The sequence below is a fragment of the Octodon degus genome, unplaced genomic scaffold, assembly GCF_000260255.1.
Source record: "Octodon degus isolate 3935 unplaced genomic scaffold, OctDeg1.0 scaffold00081, whole genome shotgun sequence".
Lineage (NCBI taxonomy): Eukaryota > Metazoa > Chordata > Mammalia > Rodentia > Octodontidae > Octodon > Octodon degus.
In genome coordinates this window covers 7,422,915-7,446,761 of record NW_004524657.1, presented here as the reverse complement: position 1 = coordinate 7,446,761, position 23,847 = coordinate 7,422,915, and the positions used below count along the sequence as shown (strand labels likewise).

The 23,847-nt window shown below is 37.1% G+C and overlaps 1 protein-coding gene and 1 pseudogene across 1 annotated transcript; both read right to left on the bottom strand.

The window, feature by feature from the left end:
- Positions 1-12,838: 12,838 nt before the first annotated feature.
- LOC101569887 (T-complex protein 1 subunit alpha) lies at positions 12,839-14,667 on the bottom strand. Its single transcript, XM_004636586.3, has one exon. The coding sequence runs from the start codon at positions 14,591-14,593 to the stop codon at positions 12,923-12,925; it is 1,671 nt and encodes a 556-aa protein (XP_004636643.1). The 5' UTR covers positions 14,594-14,667; the 3' UTR covers positions 12,839-12,922.
- An 8,168-nt stretch (positions 14,668-22,835) lies between these two features.
- Positions 22,836-23,847, bottom strand: part of LOC101571769 — a 7,080-nt pseudogene continuing 6,068 nt past the window's right edge.

Below are 23,847 nucleotides of genomic sequence, written 5' to 3'. Positions count from 1 at the left end.
CTAGAATAGCAAAGGCAATCCTAGACAATAAAGACAAGGCAGGAGGCATTACAATTCCTGACTTGAAATTATACAACTAGGTTACTGTGATATAATCAGCATGGAACTGGCAACAAAATAGACCTGCAGATCAATGGAATAGATTAGAAGATGCTCAATCCCCTATAAACACACTCAGCCAACTTGTCTTTGACAAAGGGGCCAAACATACTCACTGGAAGAAAGATAGCCTCTTTAACCAGTTGTGCTGGAAAAACTGGCTCACTACATGCCAAAAACTCAAACTTGACCCAGGTCTATCACCATGCACTAAAATAAAGTCAAAATGGAATAAAGATCTAAACATTAAAGCAGAAACATTAAATCTCATGGAAGAGAAAGTAGGTGGAACTCTTGAAGACACAGGGGTAGGCAAAGAGTTCATGAACAGAAATCAAATCACACGGGAGACAGTTGAAAGAATTAACAACTGGGACCTGCTCTTACTGAGAAATATTTTCATGTCAAAAGAAATTACCAACACAGTGAAAAGGCAACCCACAAATTTGGAAAAAATCATGACAAATAAGTACTCAGACAAAAGTCTGCTCTCTAGAATCTATAAAGAGCTAAAAGACACTAGGACCCCAAAATTTAAAGACCCAATCCAGAAATGGGCATTCAAGATGAACACATGCTTCTCAGAGGATGAAATTAATGAAGTGAATAAAAATATGAGAAAATGCTCCACATCACTAGTCATTCGTGAAATGCAAATTAAAACAAAATTGAAATATTATCTCACCCCAGAAAGAATGGCTATCATAAAGAAATCACCCAATAACAAATTTTGTAGACTGTGGGGAAAAAAGAACCGTTCTCCACTGATGATGGGAATGTAGACTCGAGCAACCACTATGGAAATCAGTATGGAGACTCATTAGAAAAGTTGGACTGGAAATCCCATTTGAAGCAGCTATTCCTCTACTGGGAATTTTCCCAGAGTATCTGAAAACATCATATCGTAGGGATATATGTTTGCCTTTGTTTATAGCAGTACAATTTGTGATAGCCAAATGGTGGAAACAAACAAGATGCCCATCACCTGAGGAATGGTTGAAAAAGATGTGGTATTTCTACACAATGTAGTATTATTCAGCTATTAAGAATGATAAACTTGAAGCCTTCATATTGAAGTGTATGCCACTTGAACATACACTCATAAGTGAAATAAACCAGACACCCATGTGTAAATATCATACAGTTTCCCTCGAGTAAGATCTCAAAAGAAGAAATACAAATAGAAATGTATAATAATATAAATGTATAAGTAAAAGGAAAACAGGACCTCGAGGACCAACTAATCAAGTGAGGGAAAGGAGAAGAGCTTGGAATCATGACAATGTCAAGCCATGCATTTATATTTAGAAGATAGGCAATGCAATGATCCTGAGAATCTTCAGAAGATTTTTGAATCTAGCAGTTAATCGGAAAGATTCTCACCCTGACTATCTATATATACTGATACCTGCTATCTAAGCAACTGCACTGTAGATGGTAATCTGTAATAGTATTTTCCTGCTTGGAGTGCCTGTCATTCTGGTCTTCTGAATATGGGCTGCTTGTCATGACATGCCAGTTGCTGCTATGCTGTCTCTCGGGTAGATGGTTGTTCAAAAAGAATGGGGTGGTGAATGAAAGCAAGATACCGGAAAAGGTTTTTGTGGGACTGTCCTGCTTCAAGGTTGTATGTGGTTAGTTTTTTAGACTTATGTGTAAATATAAGAAGTATATAATTCTTTATGCCTATTTTAAAAATATATTCTAATTTTTTAATTTTTTATCATATTCTGTAGAGACTTAAAGTTTAGCATATCAATACTTGATGAAAAATACCTGTTCCATGTTATGCCTAAGATATTTGATATTCAGACTGATAGTGAGGTTAAGCTTAACAGCCTAAGTTCTATGGTAATAACAATAAGCTTGTCTTTTGGACGATTAGCAACCTAAGTTTTCAGACCAAAGTAAAGAAAAAGGAGGGCTGCAAGGAAAGCCAACATTTTGACCCTAGCCTTCCAAGGTCAAGTCAGACTCAGGACATATGAGAACTTGCACTGTTACATCATGTAACTCGGTAATGTCCCAAATTTTCTGATCAAGGGGATTATGGGACCAAAGAGGAAAGTGATCAATGATGAGAGTGTGCCTAAGGAGAGTCACGTGGAGAGACAACATTTTCTCAGGCTTTCACAGAGAGTACATTGGCTAAGCAATGGCCATGACTCATCCACATGGCTGACACTTACAAAGGTTCTACAATCTGAGGTACAGGATCTCAGGATAAATCCTGAGGGGATTTCACTGACCTTATCAGACCCAAAGCTACAACTCTTGTTGCATAGGTCCTGCTTTAACTTGGTCTTAACCATCCAGCAGAAAAAGTTAAAAACAAAATATAAGAAGTAAAGCCATGCTGTTATGTTGAGCTATAGTGGACTCAGGTCAATAATTTCTGACATTGCCAGTCAAGTGGAAGACCCAAAAGTATGTGATACTGGTCTCTTTTAGAATATTTTGCTGATCAGTGGTCTAAAGCACCTACTTAGAACAAGCTTGGCAAGGCATCAGGGACCACGGTTCAATCCCCCAGCACCACATGCCAGCCAGCCCCGCCCCCTGGTGGGCTGAGCTGGCCACACACACACACACACACACCTCTCTCTCTCTCTCTCTCTCTCTCTCTCTCTCTCTCTCTCTCTCTCTCAAATAAATAAATAAATAAAAAGAATATTTTGCTGAGTTTACACACCTATAATATTCACATAACGGAACTTAACAAGAAAAAAAGCATATACAGATGCATGTCCATTTTGTATCTGTGTTCAAAGTGGTTAGGATAGATATATAGTTACATTCTCTTAATGAATAGAGTGATTTGTTCTAATGGTGTTTGTAAATAGAATATCATGTCTGCATCTTGTACAGCAATTAACTACTAGGAAGAATGTATGCAATGTGGTAATTACTGAAACTGTGCTACCAATTTGACTTGAATCTGTCTCATTGCTATGTGTTTCTCAATAAAATTATGAAAAAATACATAAATAAATAACTAAAAGAAATTGATGTAATATTAAATTTAGTAGCTCCAATCAAGTGTACAGTGGTTAGGGTGTACTTTGTTTGGAAGTAGTATGATTCTAGAACCAAACATGATACGTTTGGAGGAATTTGATAATGCTAAAACCAGCCCTCATTTAGAATAAAAGAATCAAAATCTCTGAGGAATATGGTTCAGACACAATCAGTTTTTAAATGAGCTTTTCAATGAATCATTACTAGTGGTATTGGGAACCACATTAACACATCTCTTCTGGCTGCCACACTAGTTTGAAAGGCAAGTTTGAAGAAGTTTTCTTTTCTAATTACTTTTTATGTGATATGCTGATGAATTTTAATTTAAAAGTTTTTGTTTTTATGACTGTCAAGGATTTTTGTCTCTCATAGATCTTAAGTGGATTGTACTAAGATGAATTAAGAGTTGTAAGATAAGGCATGCTTTAATTTTCAGAGGTTGCTAATACATTACTTTATGTGGTACAAAAAGGGTTTTGACATAAATGATTACACTAAAGACTTTAGGATGAGGATATTACATGGCTCACCAGGTAGGTAGGTCCCACATAATCAAAAAGGTCCTTATAAGACAAAGGCAAGCAAAATGCCATCAGAAGGAGACACTGGGCTTGAAGAATATAGAGAAGAGTAAATGAGAGACATTTGAAGAAGCTATAGTGCTGGCCTCATGGTAGAGAGGCCTCAGAATCCAAGGAGTGCAGAAGGCCTCTAGCAAATGAGGGAGAAAAAAGTGAAGAGACCAATTCTCCCCTAGAACTTTGAAAGGGAGCCAATCTTGTCAAACCTTTGGTTCTGCCTCCAAGGCTCATTTCAGACTACTAGCTTCCAAAATGCAAAGCTGTGAAGGTGAGCTGTACTGTATGCAAGAGAAAAGAAAACCAGGGTATCTAGAGTAGAAAGGACAGCATTGCTAGAACCCAGATATTTAGTTTCTTTTTCTCCTACCATATATTGGTGGGAGATATTCAGGAAAATCACATTATATCTCTAAATTCAGCTGCCTCTTCCAAAAAATAATCCCAACAGAAGTATATGTACACAGGCTAAAGAGGAAATAAAATGGCAGAGTAGGAGCAGGCAACAGTTTATAGCTTCTTCCTGAGTCAGAAATGAGACACTAAAAAATTACTCCATGACTCCATGAGGTGGGTGAAAGAAAGAATGCACTGAAATTCAGTACTGCACAGATAGATATTTGATCAAAAAGCAAATAGTGGTTCAGGTTATCAGAACACAAAGCTAGACATGTTGTTCATGCTCTGAGCCCATGCTGGTAATGGCTGCAAAGAATCAATGCAGTTGAGAAAGAAGAGAGTCAGAGGTTAAGTGTTTCATAATGTTCAAAAATTAGCCTATGCATAAGCAGAGATAGAGAAATAAAAAGTATCCTGAACTGAGTTGATTTAGGACCTTCGTACTGGGCAAATACCTGAGCAGTGTCTGGCTTTTCTCAGTGCATAAGCATGGAACCATGATGGGGAGTCATATTATGAAGGTTATGCCTCATCTGACTTCTTAAGATAAAATAAGTCACTGTAGCTTCCTTTATCTTAAACCCACAAGTATTGTCATACTATCCACCTTAGTGTGGGTTTTTGCTAATTATGGCCTTGGTAGAATAATAGTGGTAGAACAATACTGAAGTAGCCCTATTGAAAATTATGGGGTAAGATTGAAGTCTGTAATATTGGAGACAGAGACAGAAAGAGATGCCAAATCTGTGAGAATCATGAGTGTTCAGGCTGGCAGAAAAAAGTCTGGAAGATGAACAGATGCACAGGAATTAATGCCAGAACTCAACACTGAAATGAAGTCTGAGTAGCTGAGAGACTGAAACATGGATATGACTTACATGGGAAAGGCAAAGGCTACCCTCCAACCAAAGTGGTTGGTTGTGACCCAGCCTTCCCCTCAACTGGGGTTTTCAGAGTACTCCAAGAGGCCAAGCCATGCTACACAATAAAACTGTACTGAGATTCCACAGTTAATCTTCCTGTAGTGAACCCAAGCCCATGTCCTGTACTGTAACTATACATTTGAAAAGTAAGGAAGCTGAGAAACACTCTATGGCAAATAGCATTTACCCTATCCTCTGGAGTTGGGAGTTTGGTAATAACACAAAGGGTATGGTTCAATTATCTATATCCTTGATGTCCCTCTGAGGACTGCAGAGCACAAGAAATCTTGGCCAAAATTATTGAAAATCTACTCTTAACCACATGTTTAATTATCTGAGTTCATACATTTGTCTTTTTTTACATTTAAAAAGTATTAAATTAAGAAAAATTGTAGATTAGTTTACTTACACAAGTACCTATATATTTCTCTCATTTTTTTTGGTTTTTCATCGCAATTTTTTCTTTTTTTTATCAATTTTATTGAGAAACAAATAGCAATGAGAGAGTTTCAAAACTGATTAGTGAGATACTTTCAATAATAATACATTTAATACTGTAGTCTTAGTAATGGTTATTCATGGTACAAGATGCAGACATGATATCCTGTCCAAACACTAATAACACAAATCTTTCTTCTCATTGAAATAAGAGAAAGTAGCTATATATCTATCCTAACAATTTTGTATATACAGATATTGAATGGTTTTTCATTTGTATCCCCTTTTTTGTTTACTTTTGTCAGAGATGAGTATTCCATTGCTACTTAAATATTGTAGGTACATAAATTCAGCAACATAATCCAACACACTTCAGTAGTCCATAATAGTAGTGAGTTATCCATAGGACTGGCAATGTCAGAAGTTGTTGACTTCAGCCATTTATAGCTCAACATATTAATATGGCTTTACATTTTATAGCTCCTTTTTCTACTTTTCTGCTGGATGGTTAAGATCAAGATAAATCAAGACCTATAAAAAAGGAAATGTCACTTTTGTATCTGCCAAGATTAGTCAAATCCCCTCAGGATTTATGGTGAAACCATGTAATGCAGTTTGTACATCCTTTGTCAGTGTCAGACATGTGGATGACTCACAGCCTTTGCCTAACCAACTTGCTCTCTGTGAAAGCCTGAATGCTTTCTCTCTTTGTGACTTTCCTTAGACACACTCTACATTATTAATGACTTTTCTCTGTGGCCCCATAATCTCCTTGATCAAAAAATTTGGAACACAATTGAGTTACATGACATTACAGTACAGGTTCCTTATGTCCTGAATCTTCACTGACCTTGAAAGCCTAGCCCAAAATGTTGGCTGTCCTTTCAGTCCTTCTTTTCCTCTAATTTTCAGTCTGTAAACTTAAGTTATTAACCCTCCAGAAGAGAAGCTTAACGATAGTATTACACTACACCATAGGCAGTTGAGCTTAACCTGTCTGAATATCAAACATCTTAGACATAGCATGGACCAGGTATTCTCCATCAAGTATTGATATAATAAACTTTAAATCCATACAGAATGTGAAGAAAAACAAAATTAAAAAAGAATGTTTAAAAACAGAAATAAATAATCACATATTTTTACACAGAAATTTGAAATCTAACCATATACACATTGCAGCAGGACACTCCTATGACAATTTTTCCTTGTCTCTAATTTTCATTTATTCACCTTTTTTTAAACACACATTTACTTAAGAGACAATATGACAGTAATTGGTATGATGTGACAATCAGTGCATATTGAGAAGACCAGAATAACAGACAAACCAAGCATGACCTTACTATTACACATTGCTTTCTTCACTGCAGTTTCTTAGTTCACATCTATCAGTATGTATAGTTAGTCAGGGTGAGAATCCTACCAATTAACTGCTAGTTTCAAAATCCTGCTGAAGATTCTCAGGCTCATTGCTTAACCATCTTCTGCATATAAATGTACAGTTGTTCCACTGTCATGTTTCCTAGCTTTTTGCCCTGCCCTTTCTTCATTGCTTAATCCTTAAGTTCTTGCTTTCCTTTTAATTGTGTTATATCTTTCTATTTTTATTTCTTCTTTTGAGTTCTTGAACTAGGGAAATAATATGATATTTACACATGTGGGTATGGTTTATTTTACTTAAGAGTTTATCTTCAAGTGACATCCACTTAAGTATAAAGGCTATGAGTTTATCATCCTTTAGAGCTGAGAAATATTCCATTCTATAAAAATACCACATCTTTTTCATCCATTCCTCAGATGATAGGCATTTTGGTTGTTTCCAGGATTTGGATATCACTAATTGTGCTGCTATACACATAGGTGCACATATATCACTATGTTATGACATTTCCAGTTCCTCTGGGAAGATTCCCAGTAGGGGTATAGCTGGATTGAATGAGATATTCAGTTCCCAGATGTAAGGAGTCTCCACTCTGATTTCCATAATGGTTGCACAAGTCTACATTCCCACCAGCAGTGGAGAAGGGTTACTTTTTCCCCACAACCACTCCAACATTTGCTGTTGGTTGATTTCTTTAAGATAGCCATTCTTTCTAGGGTGAGATGGTATCTCAGTGTAGCTTTACTTTGCATTTCATGGATGGCTAATGATGTGGAGCTTTTTTTCATAACTACTTTAATGAGGATTAAGGTATGGGTTAGTAGTAAAGTAGTTATCCAGCAACCACAAGGCCTAGGGGTCAAATAGCTACAACAGCAACCAAAATACTGAGGTACAATGACTTTGGAAATTTGGCTGTTTTTTCTTCTCTCTCCTCTCCTTCCCTTCCCCTTTCCTGACTGTCTTCTTGCTTTCTTCTCTTTTGTGAAATGGTCTCTCTGTGTAGGCAGGTTTTTTTTTTAACCTCTTATTCTCCTGCATTTAATTGTTTGCCCTATTTGGTGGGTTCTTTCCATTCTCATTCATGGGGCTGTGATCAATTTGCTCCCTCTCTAGAACATCATTTAGTAGTCTGTGTAGGCTTGGCTTTGTCATCATGAAATTCTTTAGTTGTTCTTTGTCATGGAAGTATTTCACTTCTCCATTATATTTGAAAGATAGTTTTGCAGGATAGGTCAGTCTGGGTTGGAATTTGTTTTCTTACAAGACTTGAAGTACTTTGCTCCATGCTCTTCTTGACTTGATGGTTTGTGAAGAAAAATCTGCCGTTATTCTGATGGGTTTTCCTTTAAATGTGATCTGTTTCTTTTCTTTAGCGGCTTTTAGTGTACTCTTCCTATGCTGAATTTCTGAGATCATGATTATTATGTCTGGGTGTGGTTTTCATTGGGTTGATGTTATTTGGAGTTCTATATGCTTCAGTTACATGAATGTTAGATTGTTACCACATATTTGGGAAGTTTTCTGCTATTACTTCTGCCCATATTCTTTTTATATCATTTGTATTGACTCCTTCCTTCTCATTTATGCCAATTAGTCTCACATTGTTCATCTTTGCATCGTCTTGCAGGTATTGAATTATTTTTTCCTGCATCCAAGTTGTTTTTAAGAGATCTTTTCTTATTTTTTCACTAGCTGCAATGTTGTCTTTCAGGTCAGAAAGTCTATTTTCACTTTTACTGAAATGGCTTTGCCAGCTTGTGATTGAGGTTTTAATTTCCTGTATATCACTTTGAACCTGTTTCATACATTCTATTTCTTTCCTAAATTGCTTATTCAGGGTTTCCATCATTTTTATATTCTGATCTAAGGTTTTTGGTTGGTTTTTTTGTGGAACCAGGGATTGAACTCAGGTCCTGTGCTTGCCAGGGAAGCGCTTATTCCACTGAGCCATCTCCTGGCCCCTGTTTTTATTTTAGAGTTTAGATCTTTAATCCATTTTGACTTCACCTTAGTGCATGGTAATAGACCTGGCCAACTACTAGTTTTTGGCATGTAGAGAGCCAGTTTTTCCAGCACCATTTGTTAAAAAGTCTATCTTTCTTCCAATAAGCATGTTTGGCCTCTTTGTCAAAGATAAGGTGGCAGAGTGTGTTTGTAGATGCTTCCGCATCTTCTAAACTATTCCATTGATCTTCAGATCTATTTTGTTGCCACTACCATGCTGATTTTATCACAGCAGCTTTGTAGTATAATTTCAAGTCAGAAATTCTAATGCTTTGCACCTTGTCTTTGTTGCCCAGGTTTGCCTTTTCTATTCTAGGTCTTTTCTGGTTCCAAATAAATTTTAGAAACAATTTCCCTAGGTCTGTGAGGCGTGTTGGTTTTAGTTTGATAAGGATTGCATTAAATCTGCACGGAAACTTTGGGAATATGGCCATCTTCACAATGTTGGTTCTTTCTATCTAAGGGCAAGGAATATCTTTCCACTTTCTGAAATCCTCTACTATCTCTTTTTTTAGAGTACTGTAATTTTCATTGAATAGATCTTTAAAGACTTTTGTTAGATTAATTCCAAGGTATTTCACTTTCCATGGTGCTATTGTAAAAGGTATTGCTTCTATAATTTCCCTCTCAGTGTGTTTGTTATCTGTGTAAAGGAATGCTATAGACTTTTGGGTATTGATTTTTATCCTGCTATGCTATTGTGTATCAACTGTAGTATCTCCTTGCTGGAGTTTTTTTGGGTCTTCCAAGTAAAATATCATGTCATCTGCAAATAGTGATATTTTAACTTCTTCTTTACCTATTCTTATTCCTTTTATTTTTCTCTCTTTTCTAATGGATCTAGCTAGTGATTCCAGATATCTATTGAATAGGAGTAGTGATAGAGCACATCCTTGTCTTGTACCAGATCTGAGAAAAAAAATTTACAATATTTCCCCATTTAGAATTATATTAGCCATTGGGTTGTCACAGATGGCTTTTATCAGATTTAAGTAGAGGCCATCTATTCTAATTTTCTGTAGGACTTTGAGCATCAATGAGTGTTGGACTTTGTTGAAAGACTTTTCTGGATCGATTCAGATGAATGTATGGTTTTTGAATTTGACTGTATTGATATAGTGTATTACACTTATAGATTTGCATATATTGAATCATCCTTGCATCCCTTGGATGAATCCTACCTGATCATTGTGTATAATCTTCCTGATGATTTTCTATTTGCTATTTGTTAGGATTTTTGAAGATTTTTCCATGTATGTTCATGAGAGAGATTGGCCTGTAGTTCTCTTTTTTAGCTATATCTTTCCCTGGTTTTGGAATCAGTATGATAGTTGCCTTCAAGAATGAAGGGGAGGATTGCTTCCTTTTCAATTTCATAGAAGAGTTTGAGGAGTACACAGATTACATCGTCCATAAATTTCTTGTATAATTGATCTGTGAATCCATCAGGACATGGACTTTTCTTTGTCAGTAGGTTTTTTATTGCATCTCAGATTTCATTGGCTCTTATTGGGTTACTGAGAGTTGTTATATTTTCTTGGTTCAATTTTGGTAATTTGTTCCTTTGCGGGAATCTGTCCATTTCTTCTATGTCTTCTATTCTGTGAGAGTAAAGATTCTCAAAGTAGCTCTTCATAATTTTCTCAATTTTCACTAGGTCTGTGGTAATAATACCCTTTTCATTCCTTATTGCTTGTATTTGAATTTTTTCTTTCCTCTTTTTGATGCGGATAGCTAGGGGCTTATCAATTTCATTTAATCTTTCAAAGAACGCTCTTTTTGTTTCATTAATTCTTTGAACTGTTTTCTTCATCTTGCTTGAATTAATTTCTGCTCTGATCTTTATGATTTCTTCCCATCTTTGCGCTTTGGGTTTGGTTTGCTTTTCCTTTTCTAGTTCTTGGAGGTGCAGCTTAAGGGTGTTTATTTGTGTCCGTTCTGTTTTCCTAATGCATGAGTTCACAGCTATAAATTTCCCTCTCAGAACTGCATTCAGCATATCCCATAAATTCCAATAAGTTGTGGATGCATTTTCATTGAATTGTAGATATTGTTAAATTTCTTGTTTAATTTCGTCTGTGACCCATTGGTTGCTGTGTATGGTGTTGTTTAATTTCCATGTATTTATGGTGTTTTTCTGATTTCTCTTGTTGTTTATTTCATTTCATTTCCCTGTGGTCAGATAATATGCATGAGATATTTTCTGTTTTCTTGCATATACTTAAGCATGATCTATGGACTAGTAATTATCTATTTTAGAAAATGACCATTCAAAGTGGTTAGGATAGATATATAGTGGCATTCTCTTAATGAATAGAATGATTTTTTCTAATGGTGTTTGTGAATAGGATCTCAAGTCCACATCTTGTACAGCAATTAGCCACTAAGAAGAATATATATGCAGTGTGTTATTTGTTGAATCTGTACTTCCGATTTGATTTGAAACTATCTCATTGCTATCTGTTTATCAATAAAATTTTGAAAAAAAAAAAAGAAAATGACCATGTGCAGCTTAAAGAGATGTGTATTCAGCTGTGGTTCGGTGGAACACTCTGTATATGTCCACTAAGTCCATTTCTTCTCAGCTTTGGTTCAGTTCTGCTACTTCTTTGCTAATTTTTTGTCTGCTTGACCTATCTTTTTAGGATAAGGGGGTGTTAAGGTCTCCTGTTAAGATTGTGGTATTAGATATTAGATTTTTTTCATGTCCATGAAGATTTGTCTTATATATTTGGGTGCTCCTTTGTTTGGTGTGTATATATTTATGAGTACTACCTCTTCCTCTCGAATTGTTCCCCTAATCTGTATATAATGACCTTCTTTATTTCTGTTGATCATTCTTGGTTTGAAGTTGAAACAGTCTGAGAACAGGACTGCTGCCTCTGCTTTTTTTTTAATGTGTTATGGCATGTAGTATTGTGTTCCTTCCTTTGACTTTCAGCCTATGAATTTCTTTATGAGTTAAGTGTGTTTCTTGTATACAGCATATTGTTGGATTTTGTTTCCTAATCTCCTCTGCCAGTCGATTTCTTTTAATTAGTGAACAGAGTCCATTTACATTGATGGTTATAGTTGAGATGTATTGACTTATGATTGACATCTTATTTACCTGCTGCTATTTACTCCTTTTTCTCCTGTGTTTAATTGTTTGGCCACTTTAGTAGGTTCTTTCTGTTCTTGTTCATGTAGTTTGGCCCATTTTAGTCCCTCTCTAGAACATCTTTTAGTAGTCTATGTAGGATTGGCCTTGTCATCATGAAATTCTTTAGTTGTTATTTGTCATGGAAGTATTTCATTTCTTCATCAATCTTTTTTTTTTCCAGAACTGGGGATTGAACTCACGCCCTTGCACTTGCCAGGGAAGTGCTTATTCTACTGAGCCATCTTGGCGGCTCCTTCTTCATCAATCTTGAAAGAGAGTTTTGCAGAGTATAGTATTCTGGGCTGGAATTTGTTTTCATAGAGGACTTGAAGTATTCTGCACCATGTTCTTCTTGATTTCAGGGTTTGTGAAGAAAAGTCAGCCATTATTCTGATGGGTTTTTTTTAATGTTATCTATTTTTTTCTTTATCAGCTTTGAGTATATTGTTCTTGTGCTGAATTTCTGGAATCTTCATTATTATATGTCTTGTGTGTCTTTAATTGGCTTGATGTTATTTGGAGTTCTGTATGCTTCGGTTTCCTGAATGTCAGATTGTTTCCTCATATTTGGGAAGTTTTCTGCTATCACTTCTGCCCATATTCTTTTTATATCATTTGTATTGGCTCCTTCTTTCTCATTGATGTTATTAGTCTCACGTTGTTCATCTTTGCATCATCGTGCAGGTGATGAGTTATTTTTCCTACATCCTAGTCATTTTTAAGAGATCCTTTCTTCCCTTTTCACTAGCTGCAATGGATTCTTCAAGATCTAACTCTATCTTCACTTTCACTCAAATGGTTTTGCAAGGGTGTGATTAAAATTTTATTTTATTATTATTTTTTTTTTGCTGCTTGCTGTACTTTAATGTGTGATACTCAAGCCACAAGACATTACGTCTAAAATCATTATAAATTAAATGAAAGGGAAATCACATCAGTCATTCAGGGCTCCAGAATGAACAGCATCCTCATAGCCTCCACGTTTATCTTCTTTCCTTTCCGGATGTAACTTAATCAGATCATCAATTCGGAGAATGGTAATTACAGCTTCTGTCGCAAATTTCAAGCTCTTCACTTTAACTATGGTTGGTTCAAACACCCCTGCTTGTTTGTTGTCTCTTGGCTTACCATTGATCAAATCCAGGCCAATCCATTTTAGATTTTTACACTCTGGGTTAACTTGGGCCTCATTATGAAAAGCTCTTAACTTTGCAACCAGATCTGTGGAGTCCTGGGCAGCATTCACCGCCAGTGTGTTGGGAATGACAAGAAGAGATCCCGCAAACTCCGCGATAGCAAGCTGTTCCCGAGATCCCATGCTGGTGGCGTAGTTTTCAAGGTAGATGGAGAGGGCGGCTTCCACCGCACCCCCACCGGGAACCACCGACTTGGACTCCAAAACTCTCTTCACCACGCACAGTGCGTCATGTAAAGAGCGCTCTATCTCATCACACATGAAATCATTGGCCCCACGTAAGATAATCGATGCGGATGTCCGCGCCTTCGTGTTTTTGATCAAGATCAGTTCATCATCACAGATTCTCTCTTGCACCACTTCTTCTGCTTGTCCCAACATCGTAGCTTCAAAAGTTTCTTCACCTTCCAAATTGGCCAATGTTGATAGAACAGTTGCTCCAGAAGCTTTAGCAATGCGTTTCAGGTCCCTTTTTAAGACTCTTCTAACTGCCATAGCACCCGCCTCCACGAAATACTTCAGACACATGTCATCAATGCCACCAGTGGTAAGAATCACATTGGCCCTGGTTGCCAGAATCTTCTGAATTCTCTCCTTTCTGATATCTGATTCCCTCTGTCTGATCTGGTCCAGTTTCTCAGGGTCTGTAATAACCACCTGAACACCAAGCTTCATTTTTGTTTTTTGCAGGCTGAAGTCAAGGCAAGCAATTTTTGCATTAACTATTCTCTTGGGCATGCCCTGAGATCCCACCACACAGTTGAGCGCATAGCCGCTGATCAGCATGCTTTCCGTCTGACTCCTCCCGTGGGCTTTCAGAACATTAACAGAGTTGACCGGGTAGCGAGGCTGGCCTCGTGCATCAGTGTACTTAACAGCAAGTACAGCATTCACTACCATATTGGAAAAGAAATCACCATTTACTCCAATAATTTTGGAAGACATGGACGTCTTAGCAGCATTAATCAGGCAATCTCTTCCAAGTTCATCTGTGTTAATAATTAGGTTTTCACTGATATAGCGCACTGCTTCCTTGCAAGCAAGCCAATAGCCACTAATAACTGATGTGGGATGAATTTTCTGTTTGACAAGTTCGTCTGCGTTTTTCAGAAGTTCTGCTGCAATGATAACCACTGAGGTCGTTCCATCTCCAACTTCTTTGTCTTGCAGATCCGCCAGCTCACAAAGAACTTTGGCTGCAGGATGTTCTACCTCCAGCAACTTCAGGATGGTGGTACCATCATTAGTAATGGTTATATCACCAATATCATCTACCAACATTTTATCCAAGCCAACTGGACCAAGTGAACTTTTTACGATATTTGCAATAGAAGCTGCAGCCATAACGTTCTGAGAGCGGATCGCTTCCCCGGTGCTGCGGTCCCCGAACACGGACAAAGGGCCCTCCATCTTCGCGGCGAGGTTTGCGCGTAATTTCACTCCGCCCGAGGCAACCACGACCTCCGCCCATGAGCCGCAACGCCGAGCCTCGTGATTAAAATTTTAAGTTCCTCTATATCCCTTTGATTCTGCTTCATGCGATCTATTCTTTCCTATATTCCTCATTCAAGAATTCCATTTTTTTCTAATCTCCTCTTTCTTTTATCAATGCCTTCTTGAGAAGAATTTATTCTTTCATTATACTTATCCTTTCTTTTTTTACTTCAGAGATTATTTCTGATCTGATTTCCTTTATATGTTTCTGCATTTGATTCTTTACTTCAGATGTTGTAATTCAGAGATTTCTTTTTTTATTTAAGAGGTTATTTCTGATCTGAGTTCCTCTATACCTTTCTGCAGTTGTTTCTTTACTTCTTTTTTTCAGACATTTCAGCTGTATGATTCCCAATTTCTTCTCTGTTAGTGTCTTCTGCACTTGTTTTGTGTGGGCTCGGAGCCTGTGATTTCATTTTGCTCCTTCTCTTTGTCATTTTGTATAGAACTGTCCTCTGACCTTTGGTGTAGAGCTTTAGTGCTTGTATAACCTTAGCACCTAATGAATTTCTGGTGCAGATCTATGAAGTTTGAATTCATCCAGTTGTGCCTTGCTTGAGTCTGTCTACTTTGCTCAGCTCCTTCCTGCTGCAGCCCTTGGAAGTGAACCTCTTGTTCGCATCTGGCAAGATGTTCTGCTCCTGGATTAACTGGGTGGTTCTGGCCCCTAGCATCTGTGCAGGGACTTCAGCTGCAGAGTTTCACCCTAGGCCTATTTGTCAGGCCTGGGTTTGGTCTTGAGCGGTCCAGAGAGCAGGTTAGAAGAACTCACTCACAAGTGGGCCAGGGCTAGATCTGGAGGGATCCAGCTGGCAAAGGGCAGCATGGAAGCTCTCCCACATACTGACTAGGCCTGGCTTGGGCTGGGTCTGGAGGGGTCCGGAGGCATGGTGGAAGTTCTCAATCATGCAGCGGGCCTGGGCTGGGTCCTGAACAGAGGAGTGCAGAAGCTGTCCCACACACTCATCAGGACTGGGCTTGTTTTGGGTCTAAAGGGGTCCCAAGAGTGTGGTGGATGTTCTCACTTACAGGCCAGGCCTGAGCTGGTTCTGGAGGTCCAGCAGTCACCTGGGAGATTGGAAGCTCTCCCACATACTCGTCAGGCAACATTTTTTTCTTACTAATATTTTTTGAATATTTTTCTTGTTCCTTGCCACTTTCTTCTCCTAATGTCAAAATTATTTTGGTTTTTATATTTTTAACTCCATTGCTTCACTTATTTAAGCACTTTAATGATTTCATTCAACAGAAGTCATTAATTATTTTTGTCTTTAATTCATGAATAAGTGTGTTATGTGTATGTGTGCATGTGCATTCATGTGTGTGCATTTGTATGGGTGGAAGTCATTGTGTATGTGAAGGTGATGTTGGGAACTGAACACAGAGATGACTAACTATTGATATACACCTTGTTTTTTCAAAGAATACATTGCTGAGACAGTGTTTTTCTGGACTTTTAGACTCTCTTCAGATATGTGGTCCTCCTGCCTCAGCCTCTCAGGTGACTGGGACTGCAGGCCTGTGCTACCATGTTTGGTACCTTGATCTACTTTCCACTTTTTGTTTGCTTTGTCTTTTCTTGCTCTTTTCTACCTCATCGTTTTCTCTTCCTATCTCTTTCTTACTCATATTTATATCACCAGTTATAGTATTTTAGTTTTCAGCACTTCTGCCCCTACAATTCTTGTAGTGATCATTATCAGGACTGTGGTTGTCATAGTTGGTATTTACTTTTTGCCATATTTCTGTATCTAAGTTTTCTACTAGGTATTGGTGACCATCAGTTATTATCCCTTTTCAGTTTGGTACTATGGATCACATGTGACACTTCAAGTACTTTGTATAAATACCTTCACAATGAGCTACAGTTCCAATATAAATAAAAGGCAGCAAGCCTTATCTCAAGCACAACCCACTTCCACATTTGGGCACATTTTAACTCAAAGAACAAAGACTAAAAATCTCAGACAATGGTCAGGCTCTGAGTATCAATGACTGGGGTAATTCTGAAGATTTATTTTTGGGTCATCAATCATGTAATCAGTGTAGAAAGAAGCAACGCAAGAACCATGAGCATCATGCACATGAAGCTTCAGTGCAGGTCATTCTCACAAAGTTTAAGACAGTACTGTATATTGTTTTGTTTTGTTTCTTTGTTTTTTATTTTGTGCAGGGTCTCACTATGCAATGTGAACTCAAAGTGATCCTCCTGTTTTTAAGCCTCCCACATGTAGGATTTCAGGCATGCACTACCACCACCCCAGACTCAGTCATTTATTTGGGTGAGACTGGTGTGGCATGAGGTGCCAGGGATGAATCCTAGTCCCTGAGTTTGCCTAAGCAGGTGCTTAGTCGCTGAGCTATCTTGCAGGCCTTCATACTGTACATTATTGACAAGACTAAAGTAGTAATCATAGACTGTGAAATCATAATTGCCACAGCCAAAAGAAAAACTCATCTTTGTGAAACCTATAGCAAAATCAGGGCGCTCAGACTCTAACACAGTATACAGTATGTCAAAGTAATCTATTCATTGCCAATAAGGAAACCATACCAAGAAATACACCAGAAATACAGTGAGCACTCCACAATAAAACTAATAGCTCCAGTATATTCATTTTGATAAAATTATTCCCAAAAAAGGCTCTCACATAAAAAATGGAAGCAATATCCAACCAAAAAATGAATATCTTAATATAGAAACACTCCCAAAATGAAAAAGCAACTTTCCATAGCTCCTGAAAAAGATATCTTCACAGTAATTGATTCCAATCATTTCAAGGTAGACAAATACCAAATAATTAAAAATAAAATGATGGTATCTGTTAACAATGAACTAAAAAGGATACAAATAAATAAGAATAAAAATTGAGAGCAATACAAGATACAGAGACATAATTTGATAAAGAATTAGAAATCCTAAAGACCTCTCAGGAACTTGAACATGAAAATCTCAATAAAACAAATTAAAAATAAATCTTCAAGAGTCTAATTAGTAGGTGCAATTAAGCATTCGAGAGAATCATGGTGGTTGAAGAGAATTGATCAATTGTTTTGACTTCAATAAAAATGTAAGAAGATATGTAAAGCCATGAAAAACCCATACAATTGAAATCTAATTTTAACATTTTTGGAATACAAAAGGGGCTCAAATACAAAATGTGGACATAGAACACCTATTCAGTGACATAATAGCAAAAAATTCTGAAATCTGGATAAAGATGGAGATAACTTAGTAAGGAAGCACTTAGGAATGAAAACAACCATGACTTAAAAAAAAAAACTCTCATCATATCACAGTTAAAAATATAAAGAATATAATGCAAAATAATAATATTGAATGTCACAAGAAGAAAATGCCTGATCACTTTTAAAGGAAAATCTATCTCAGTAACAATAAAATTCTTAGGGGGAACTCTAAAGGCCAAGAGGGTATGGAATGATGTATTTCAAACCCTGACAGAAAATATCTGACAAACTAGATTACTATATCCAGAAAAAGTATAATTCCTTTAATAATAAAGGTTTTCTTATTAAAGACCTTTACATAAGAGCAGAAACTAATTTATGAGTAACATCTAAAAGGATACTGAAATGAATACTACCTACAAAAGAAGAGTAAACCAAAATGTAAGTGCTATAGGAAAGAATCAAACATCATAGAAATCACAAAGTGAGATTAGTATATACTTTTTTTCTAACATTTCCTAATATAAATAGTCTTAATTCTTCAAGTAGAAGACACAGTTTAGTAGATAGGATCTAAAAAGGATAGAAATGTATATTGCCTGTATGAAACACATTACCTGCAAATTTACACATAAAATCAATGTGATAGTGTGGAGAAGGATATACCAGGGGAATGGAATCTGAAAATGAGCAGGTGGAGCCATTATCTTATCCAACCAAGTAGACTCCAAGTAAAAATTAGAAATGACATGAATTTTACTACATATTTATTAAAGATAATTCACCTAGGAAGTACAATGCTCATAAATTATGTGCACTGAACTTCAATTCATACAATTTTATGAACACTACTTGACATAAATGAGCAGAGAAGTCACAATGCAATTATAATGGGTGACTTCAATACCCCATTTCTACAAACAAATATGGCATCCACACAAAAAATAAACAATAGTCATTGATTTTTAGCTGTAAGCTTAGAATCAGCATGGAAGTTATTCCAGAAGTGAATGTGGCCTGAAGACCAGATCTTAAAGGGGATTAAACACCAAATCAGTTAAGACAAGAGTATGAGGGCATAATTTTTATTTGGTACCCAGCTTGATAAATAAACCTGCAAAAGTGATAAAGTAAACAACTGTTCTATTTTTTTCACTTTTGTTACACTTGAGAGAACTGAGAAACACAGAAAAAGCTGTAGAATTTGTGAGGCCCTGAGAAATATGATTCTTCAAGTACACTATAGACTTCCTCTTCAGACTTAGGACTTTACCAATGGGATTACAATCAGCCTTGTATGTCTACTGATATTAATTCCAGGATATTGGTGTGGGCCAGGTTTCCATACACTGGATGGAAGTAGAGGACACTGGTACTACATACAATGCCCAGGTAGAAAGCCTTGATGAAATAGAAGAAAAGAGATTGCTCTGTCTTATTGCAAGGTTGGTGATGTTAAAATAGACCTCAACAATAAGCAGCTTCTGCCAGGATAGTTAACTGCTGAACAGCCCATCTTCCACATAAATGAGCCATTGGATTGACACAACAGTGTGTTAAATTTAATATAATACTGTGTGTTTCTTACTGATGCTTAATGCACCAGGCCTGTGTGTGTGTGTGTGTGTGTGTGTGTGTGTGTGTGTGTAAAACTGAATGCAAGCTATAAAATTGGAGTTTCTTTTGTCTTTCTTTTGTGATTCCCAGGCTCTAACCTGGGGTTAGGCTAAAACAGCTACATCTTCAGGTTTTTTTTTTTTTTTTTACTTCAGTACAAGATTTCAGTCAGTTGCTCTGATGGACTGGAACTTGGAGGTCCTCCTATCCCAATCTCCCAAGTAGCTACATTCTTTTCTATCTTAGAAAATTTTAACATTAGCTATGAAAGAAACAAAGGCTCAATTTTATCTACTTTTTAATCTCTGATGTTTCAATTTTAAGGTGCTTCATCTCTTGAGGCTAAATAAGATGAATAGCTCAGAAAGGACAACTGAGATTGAATATTTAGTGGTAAGTGGGCCACTTATGGTGTAACTTTCAGTTTGTTAATGCATAAGAAGCAATAATTTTGATTCACAAATATCTAGAATGAATCCACTGGAGTGTTTTTGTGACATTGTACAAGTAATTTTTCTCAACTTCAGTTTCTTTACTTGCAAAAGAGATGTATTATCACTATCCAAAATGGTGAAAATTTCATAAGCTAACATTATCAAAGACTAATACAGTGCCTGTTACATCATGAAAATAAAATTAAAGTTGATTACCTTGCGTTTTTCACCTTCATCTAGCCTCCTAACCAAGCACTGTTTTTCTTGACTCCTACAGTCATAAATGTTTTCATAACCTGTGAATGTGGGTTGCAGTTGGTAGGGACAAAGTGAAGATAAGCTTAATTTTAATGATTCTATAGAATTAACTTCATTTTATGTTAGGTTCTAGCACTGCAGCTCAATGGGCATGGGATATACTGAAGATATATTTGTTTAATGTTTAATGTATGTCAGTTGATGCTTTGTCTTCTGGAACTTTCAGGTAACTGACAGCTAAAGCCTGAGGCCTGCCACTCTCTCTGTCTTTATTCATCTGTCCTTCTCCCCATTTATCCATCCATCTACCCAACATTTGCATTACATACACTTAAGTATATGCTAAACACAGTTCTAAGAGCTAGGATTAAGTGATGAATAAAAATAGAAAAACATGCTGCATTCATACAAAAAGATTAAGCAAGGAAGGAAGTTATAATAAGTAAAAACAGTAAATCTGTAATTATGCAGTAGATTAAAAAAGATGTACCACAGGGCAAATGAATGAGGAAAGTAGATAGGTTAATGACACAATTTGGGGTGATACAAGCAATTGTTGTGAAAAACGTATTATTTGATCATAGCCTTAGAGGAAATAAAGGCAAAACAATTTTAAGCAGAAGGAGCACTAAGTTCAGAGACCCAGTTGTCAAGGGGAACCTAATATTTTCAAGGGAAAAGCAAAGTCTTTGTGGCTTCCTGGAGAGTCTAAAATGAGGTTGGAGAAGTGATGAGGATAACTTTTATAGCCGTGTAGACCCTCGTGAAGGGTTAGGCCTGATATATACTAAAAGGACCACAGGCTTCTGTGTTAAAGGATTCTGTGTTGAGGATATTTTAAGAATGGTAAAGTCAAAAAGCAGGTTACTACTGGAAGAATATCATAGTTGTAATTCTTGCCTGGACTAGAGTTGTAGCAATACAGGTAGAGTGAAGTGACTATATTCTGGGTATATTTTAGAGGCAAAGCCACCAGAATTTTTTAATATGTTGATTGTAGGAAGTGAGAGGAAAAAAAATCAAGGACATAAAAATATTTTTGTGTAACTGCAAAGGTCAAATTTTCATTAAGTAGGGGAAGATTGTGGTAGAGCATACCTAGTTGAGGATGTTCAGAGCTATGATGAGTAGACTTGAGCTTCAGACATATGCTGCACATCTGAGTGCACTGGGGATTACAGGAGTGTGGCATGCATGGGGGAAGTTTGGGTAAATGCTGGTATTAAGGGTAGATAGACAAGATGTTTTAAAGACTAATTCCTAGGTTATTTTAAGTTCACAAAGCTAGAAGTTTAGCAGAACTCAGAAAAGAAGCAGTATCCTATGAAGTGGAAATGGAAGGGAAGAATATTTTTCAGAGGAAGTGAAATTTTGCTGAGGGATGGAGTAAAAAGAAAAAATAATTGATTTGAATTTAACAAAGTGAAGGCCTAAGTTTCCTTTACTAAGAGACCTAGGGTCTGTAAGGCAGGTAAGGAAGTAATAGAATGAGGTGCAGCAAGGGGAAAACAGAAGTTACTAAATCGTTTTCAGTCTTTCCTGTCTCCAATCCAGAAGTTCTGTACCACTCTATTCCCCATTTTCTTATTCATCTTTATGTTATGCTAGCAACTTTATCTTCATAAGTATCTTTGATTGTCTTGGCAATGGGTTCATAAGCAAGCAGGATAAGCTGCTTTTATGGATGTGTTTTTCATCATCATGTACTTTTATTACCTCCTACTCTGTCTGGTGAGACATTTGGCCACAAACCTGTGTGATCCAAGGCACTGTTGTGCACATCACTCTGGAGATGGAAACAGAAAGTCAACATAGAGAATATGCTCGAGTTATGATCATGAAAATTAGTGTGAGGCTTGTTCTCATCTTCTGAAGAGGCTCAAGAACAACTGTGTTTTGTTTTGTTTTGTTTTGTTTTGTTTTGTTTTTGGTGGAACTAGGGATTGAACTCAGGCCCTTGAACTTGCCAGGCAAGCACGTATCCTACTGAGCTATCTCCCTGGCCCCACAATTGTGTTTTATTTAGTTATTTATTTTTTGAAGGAAAATCCAAAGGATTGTGTCCCACTTTAATGAAGTGGGAGGAAAACTTAAAGTGGTCTACTATAAACTGCAAGGCAATATGTGACTGAAAGATTAATGGAGCATGATAGGCCTCACTAAGTAAATGATGAAGTGTGTCATACTTGCTCTTCTCTTGTTGCTGGGATAAATACCTGACACTCAAAATGAAGCAGAGTTTTTTTCAGTTCACAGTTACTGGAGGTTTCAGTCCATACTCAGGTGGCTCCAAGACAGAGCAGCACATGGCAGAGGGCAAACTATCATGGTGGTGGCAAAGAGCAAGAGTGAAAGGAGGGGTAGCAGCAGCTCAAGCAGCTGGCTTCTCTTCCCACCCTACACTGTAATGCAAATTACCTGCCCCACGGCAGGTGTAGCATCCACACCCACAGTAATCAATCACAAACTATAGAAGCTGCCCCAAGACTGCATGAGGCTTTGGGGGAACAACTATACACCATGACAAAGTGTGACAGACACTCCAAGTTCTCCTTACATCATGAGTGAATTTCAGCTTAGGGGAAAAAGTTTAATGTACCTTTCAGAAAAAAAAAATACTTTATCTTTTCTCATCACAAACAGAACAATGGTTATGAAGTCTAATGCCACCAAGCCACCTTCATTCTGTCCCATGCAGCTGACAGCAAATCCAAGGTGGGATGCACATCCAGGAAGGTGAACTGGTAGTCCTTGTTCACTTCACTGCCATCATAGTAGTTGTTCACATATATAACTTCTGTCCCACAACAGGTGATGATCCAATCATGCCTGACAAAAGGCAACTCATACCCCATCTAGGAATGAATTCTTGCCCTTTGTGAACACTGTTTTGCCTTCCCTCCAAATCAGATCAATTGTATCAGCATGTATAGTGAGTCAGGGTGAGAATTGTACCAATTAACTTCTAGTTTCAAAAACCTGAAGTTTCTCAGGATCATTGCCTTACCCATCTTCTGTGTACAAATGTATGGCTTTGCCCCTCTCCTGTTTCCCAGGTTTTCTCCTTGCCCTCTCATTGTCCAATCGTCAAGTTCTCACTTTCCTTTTAATTGTGTTGGAACTTTCTACTTGTATTTCTTCTTTTGAGTTCTTATACTAGTGAGACTATATGATATTTACACATATGGGTATGGTTTATTTCACTTAGTATATCTTCAAGTGGCATCCACTTAAATATAAAGGCTTTGAGTTTATCATTCTTTATAACTGAGTAATACTCCATTGTATAAAAATATCACATCTTTTTCATTCATTCCTCAGGTGATGGGCATCTTGGCTGTTTCCAAGATTTGGCTATCACAAATTGTGCTGCTATAAATGTAAGTACACATATATAACTATGATATAACGTTTTCAGTTCCTCCAGGAAAATTCCCAGTAGGGGCATAGCTGGATTGAATGGGATTTCCAGCCCTAGTTTTGTAAGGAGTCTCCACACTGATTTCCATAATGGTTGTACCAGTCTACATTCTCACCAGCAGTGGAGAAGGACTCCCTTTTCTTTTTTTTTCTATTTTTATTTTTATTTTTTATTTTTCAACAAATAATACACTGCATATATTCTTCTTAGTGGTTAATTGCTGTACAAGATGCGGACTTGTGATCCTATTT

What these genes read in the sequence shown, in the direction of transcription:
- LOC101569887 (XM_004636586.3), bottom strand. Translation starts at nt 14,593, where the DNA reads ATGGAGGGCCCTTTGTCCGTGTTCGGGGACCGCAGCACCGGGGAAGCG.